The sequence below is a fragment of the Clupea harengus genome, chromosome 12 (assembly GCF_900700415.2).
Source record: "Clupea harengus chromosome 12, Ch_v2.0.2, whole genome shotgun sequence".
NCBI lineage: Eukaryota > Metazoa > Chordata > Actinopteri > Clupeiformes > Clupeidae > Clupea > Clupea harengus.
In genome coordinates, this window is record NC_045163.1 from 26,163,973 (window position 1) to 26,169,972 (window position 6,000).

The 6,000-nt window shown below is 48.1% G+C and overlaps 1 protein-coding gene across 1 annotated transcript in view; it reads right to left on the reverse strand.

The window, feature by feature from the left end:
- Nucleotides 1–387: 387 nt before the first annotated feature.
- The window catches only part of mrrf (mitochondrial ribosome recycling factor), a 12,720-nt gene continuing 7,107 nt past the window's right edge, over nt 388–6,000 (reverse strand). The window contains exons 5-7 of the mRNA XM_012821195.3: nt 3,571–3,662; nt 1,581–1,740; nt 388–1,046 (exon numbers count right to left, since the gene is read on the reverse strand). Coding sequence (XP_012676649.2) covers nt 969–1,046; nt 1,581–1,740; nt 3,571–3,662 — 330 coding nt within the window. The 3' untranslated portion in view covers nt 388–968. The remainder of the gene's footprint in view (nt 1,047–1,580; nt 1,741–3,570; nt 3,663–6,000) is intronic.

The window sequence follows — 6,000 nt, forward strand, 5'->3', positions numbered from 1 at the left end:
TTACTCCGTGTTTGTTTTGTTGACCCCGCTGGTGTTTTGTCCATTTAAGTTTGTGCTTTTTGCGGAGCGGACGTAGTTGTTAACACATTGCTGTGTCTGCTGTAATGGCTTAGCGCTGAGGAGATCTGATCCTTAAAATTGCACACACAGGCTTAGGTGGCCACGTGTGACATTACGCAACAGGGATGAGTTGAATTAGCACAAGCACGTTACAGATGAAATATTAAAATATCAGGTCAGGCGACAGCTTTTTGGAGGCACGTGGTAAGATGGCTAATGAACATGGGACGGCTTTCATTTCCCAGGCAAACCTGAGTTGAAACAAACTCTGAAGTGAAGGACTTCAAAACACACTGCAGGAAACAAAACACAGACAAAACAGCCCTCAACAGCGAAAAGAGTGATGTGTTCGATTTATTGTGTTTACATTGGTAGCTATACAATTAATTCTCACAAATTGATGGAAACAGTGACCCCGACCATCAAGTGGCTCTCCCACAACACACACACACAGCACACACACACACACACCCATGAATCTGAAACAAATGTTGGCAGGAGCGTTAATGTGTTCTCCTCCCGATCCATAGAGACGCTCCCCAACCCTGCAGAAGCACACAGTTTACATCTAGCGCATTCCCCTTCTACATAAACACAGTGCTTTGTGGCGATGCCGTGATTAGGAGGAGGACCCCGAATCCCATTAAAAGTCCATTTTTTTTCTCTTCCGTAGTTTGTTTGAAGACTTGCGGACGGAGGAGCCAGCAGCCACTGGCGTGCCATGCCAACATTTGTTTACGCATGGGAGAGGCACACTTTTGACTGCGCCAAATGCCACCTTCCAGTTCCCCGTTCCTCCATCATCGCAATCACTGAGTCTTTTGTGTGTGTACGTTTTCCTTTTTTCCTATCGCAGTTGTATCATGTACTGGCCCAGACTCTGACCTGTCGGCTGACGCATGGCCACCTCACCCTAGCAGCTCCTTTGTCTTCAGAGCCAGCTGTTTGTCGACGTCTGCAGCGTAGGTGTCCATCATCTGTTGGATCTGAAGCAGAGATGACAATAGCACAGAAGAATAAAGCCAGCACCCAGATTGAGACATTTATCTTTTTTATTGTTTCCCCTCAGCTATGGTTCTTCAAGTAAGAATTTCAAGCCTAACGTTTTGTTGCAAGTACGAAAAATAGTCCTCCAAAGCAAATACACACAGATGAAAGATTCTGTTTCATTCATCAACATCAGAATGTCAAAACTATATTTAGCCTCTTGGGGTCAGTCGTGACTTTGACACCGTATGGTGACAGTCTGGAGACTACTCATTCCAATTGGTCAACTAGAAGACCGCAGAAAGTCAACAAGTCTATTTCTACAGTCCTCATTGGCAAAGATTTTCAATCCTACCGTGAGCCCTGTCTTCTGGAGACATTTGGACTTGTTTAAAAATTTCAAAAGCTGTTAATGTTCTAACCACTTTTAATCGACATTTCACCACCACGACTGTCTCCAGACGCACACGTTATATATATTTGTATGGCGACGCCAGACGCCACACGAATGAGCCGCGGCATTTCGGTCGTACCTGTTTTTCTATTATCCGAACGGTGTCTTCGGAGACGCCCTCCTTGGCCTTCTTCAGCTGGCTGTGAGCACCGGAGCGGACCCTCCGCAGGGAGTCTTTGGACTTGTTGCTGAACTGCTTGGCCAACTTGGCCAGGTTCTCTCTGTGCTCCCTGGTCACCCTGTGCCAAAAAGAACAGACGCATCAGTGAAGGCCTTCCAGACGCATCAGTGAAGGCCTTCCAGACGCATCAGTGAAGGCCTTCCAGACGCATCAGTGAAGGCCTTCCAGACGCACCAGTGAAGGCCTTCCAGACGCACCAGTGAAGGCCTTCCAGACGCACCAGTGAAGGCCTTCCAGACGCATCAGTGAAGGCCTTCCAGACGCACCAGTGAAGGCCTTCCAGACGCGTCAGTGAAGGCCTTCCAGACGCACCAGTGAAGGCCTTCCAGACGCATCAGTGTAGGCCTTCCAGACGCACCAGTGAAGGCCTTCCAGACGCACCAGTGAAGGCCTTCCAGACGCACCAGTGAAGGCCTTCCAGACGCACCAGTGAAGGCCTTCCAGACGCGTCAGTGAAGGCCTTCCAGACGCATCAGTGAAGGCCTTCCAGACGCGTCAGTGAAGGCCTTCCAGAGGGTCCCTCAGAGGAGCCATTTTCTACCGTACGCATCCAGCGCTTATTTCTTTTTAATGTGTACATGCTTCCCTTCCCTTTTCTACCAAAGATATTCTAATATAGATGGCAGATATGGCAGGTGACAAAAAAGCTCTAGCTAAAAGAAAGAACCCAAGCGGTTCTTTGGAGCTGACAGCCCCGTCAGTGTCGATTACTAAGAAAAAAAACATCATCCGCCTTTTCCACCTAGCGACATGCACCACTTCAATACAACTCGGCAGTTCACCACTTTATGCCATAGTGAAAAAAAAAAACTGAACTCAACTGAAGAAACAAAAAAAGACTTTAACAGGTGTAAAAGTTCCTCCCCTTTCATAATTGGCATTTGCCGCCGATCTTTTGTAAACAGTCCAAGCTGTAGTGTCTGTTTACTACAAACAATGTCCGTAATTAGTCGTTCCGAGCCAATCAAGCTGGCCGTGCTCTATGGAAATGCAAATGCATCTCGCATGCTTCGCCTGATTGCACCCCCAAATAAACCCAACCCCCCCCCCCCCCCTCAGCACACATCCAAAGCACTTTGACAAGCACCTGCTGCTGTATCTGCATTGCTTCACAATCAAACATTTTTGTGGCGGAGAGAAAGAGGAAGCAACACATGAAGTTATTTGGCTTGGCGGCAGAGACGTGTCTCGGTCAGCAAGACCACAGCGGAGATTTTTCCTTCCCCTTTCGTGTAATTTCTAGTGCTGGATACAGATCCTCTGCTGTTCATAATAAATAAATAAATTAAAAAAAGTAGGAAGTGAAATTGTAGAGCAGGGTCTGCATAGTGGGAAGGCCTCGGGCCACCTGTTTTCACACTGAATACATACAATCTAGCGCAGTGGCAGTGGTAGCATTTAACGGCAACAGAAAAACAGGTCTCGGGGGATGACCGCACAGATTTTAGAGGCAAGTGAAAAACTGAAAGTGAGTAAGTGTGAGTGATGACTTGAGCACAAGTGAGAGTGATGAGAGAGATTCACAGAGAGAGAGAAAGAGGGGGAGAGAGAGAGAGAAGGAGAGAGAGAGAGAGGGTCAGAGAGAGTGAGAGAGACAGAGAGAGAGAGAGGGACAGAGAGAGCGAGAGGGACAGAGAGAGAGAGAGGGACAGAGAGAGAGAGAGGGACAGAGAGAGAGGAGAGAGAGAGAGAGAGAGAGAGAGAGAGAGAGAGACAGAGAGAGCGAGAGAGGAGAGAGAGAGAAGGGGGGAGAGAGAGAGAGAGAGGAGAGAGAGAGCGAGAGGGACAGAGAGAGAGAGAAGGGGAGAGAGAGGAGAGAGAGAGAGGAGAGAGAGAGAGAGAGAGAGAGAGAGTGCCCTCTGCACCTCTCCAGGCTCAATGAACTCACATGGGAATGGGCACTCTGATGATGCTGCCCTCCACCTCAGGGTTGAGTTTCATGCTGCTCTCTCGGAGGGCGCTGGTGGCCGCCGCCGTGGCCTGGGGGCACAGATCAGGTCAGGTCGTTAGCGTTAGCATTAGCGGTAGCAAGGGGGCTAATGACTGCCAGCTGCGCCGCTGCTGTTGCACCCCAATATTCACCCAGTCCAGCCGGACATCTCAACGGTGACCTGAGTAGCACCTCCGTCACCCACACATCCCCAGCTCCCACCCCTAGACACATCCCAACAAGGTCTTATCCACATAGCCCATTGCCTACCGGTCTGAGGAACAGAAGCACAGTCGAGCTGGATTTGTTAGTTTCCTTTCTGAAGTCTAGTGAGGTGTGTGAAGGAAGAGGCCCGTGTTCATGCGATAGCTCGTCTGTTTTATGTATGTGTGAAAATATTGTTTAAACCTCAAGATTTCACTTGAAGTTTGTATACTGTGTTCCCCCTTCCCCTTGATTGAAAAGGGATATCAAAAAAAATATACTCATATTGTGAACTTGCCCTAAAGAATGAGAACGAAAGAAGCGATGGATCCCGACGGAGCAGAAACGCATGCATGGACAGACAGACACTGCATGGAGCGCCACCCAGGTGAGCGCAAGGGGTGGGGGGGGGGCAGTTGATCGTGTCGGATCTCTCTGTTCAGTGCAAGAGCTTGAGATAACAGGGGGAAGTTTTGTGTGGGGGGGGGGGGGAGGTGGAGGGGGGCGGAGGAATCACACCCCCGTGTGGAAGTGCCCGGGGGGCGCTGTCAGAGCCTACTCCTCTGGGACGAGGCTGAGGGGTTGCAGCACAGGGCGTCGACCCCTGATGACTTCCACCTGGGGCCTCGGACTGCCTTACCCAGCATGCACTAGGCTGCGCCAAAGGAGTGGTGGTGGTTGGGGCCTGGGGGGGGGGGGGGGGGGGGTGGTGTCGAGTCTGTCGTCTGCATGAACTCCCAAGACACTATGAGGGTCTTTTTCTTCTCTGAAAGAGAAATAGCTCGAGAGGAGGAACTGTGCTTAGGCAGAGCTGAGTGCACGTAGGAAGAGCATGCTGGACGGACCCACAGAGGAATAATAAACATACTGTAGAGCTGTCATCACTCCATTTCTAAATGCAGTGTGCCGGTTTTTTTCCCTGCAGAAAAGAGGAAATGACCCTAGGCCTACTGCACCAATGCAACTCTACCAGATGATTTAAGAACTTTTAAAAACACGTCCTACTAGTCCTGCCTCTTGGTTGTATTAAACTGACAATAAATAAATATAATTTATTAAAATTCTTGGCAAAAAATTCCTGGTACACCAAACTAGCATTAGCAAACAAGCTAGTTACTGTTTTAAAGGTGTACTTCGTTTGTTGCCTTGTTTTTGTCTTGAGCTTTTGAACTTCTGAGAACCTGGCACAATGCCCCTTAAATTGCGTCTTGGCCTAATGCAGAGTCGAGGGGCTGCAAAAGCAACACAGACAGACACACACACGCACACACACACACACACGTACACACGTACACACAAACACGCCCCAAAAAAAACCGCATCCAACAAGCAGCCCCCCTGCCTGCGGTTCCTCTCCTGAGCACAGTGATAGATATGGTCCGTATGTGTGTTTGAGTGCTCTCCGAATTTAATTCATCATTATTTCCCCCAACCTTTCCTGCGGTTACAGGAAAGTGGCTGGAATCCTCTGCTAAGCTCTGTAAACACAGACCGTGTTCTGGGTAATATGGGGAAGAACAGGAAGAAGAAGAATAAGAAGGAGAAGAAGAAGGAGAAGGAAAAGAAGAAGAAGAAAAGAAAAAGAAGAAGAAGAAGAAGAAGAAGAAGAAGAAGAAGGAGAAGAAGAGAAAGGAACTGGAGTTACTGACTTTCTCTTATTAAACACTGTAGAGTTCAAAGCGAGCTAGAGAGAGAGAGCAGAGCTAAAGAAAACACCTTCTTAATGATGTCGACACCACACATGCGTGCTACTCGCTCCCAAGTTTAAAAGAAAAAGAAAAGAAAGACCTTTCATTAACAACGCTGAGCAGTCTCATAACGGTCCCCAGGTTTCTATAGCGTAGCACCATACCTTTCCCTAAGGCCTTATAACAAATTACTTCAAAACAATGCCTTTGCCTCAGCGTTTCAAATAATTAATTCGAATAATAACGTGGCTATTTGCTTTTGGTGCTTTGCAGTCACTTACATGTTTTTTCAAGCATATATATGTGTGTGTGTGTGTGTGTGTGTGTGTGTGACCACATGCAGGTGCTTTTCAGTTACTGTGACACCAGTTTTCAGTTTGTCTGTTTTGAACATTAACTACAAGGGTGATGCCGTCCAGGATATCAAGTTCCATCACATATATCCTCCCAAGTCTAAAACTCGGGTTGATAGATCAACCTACTGTTCATATGAAAC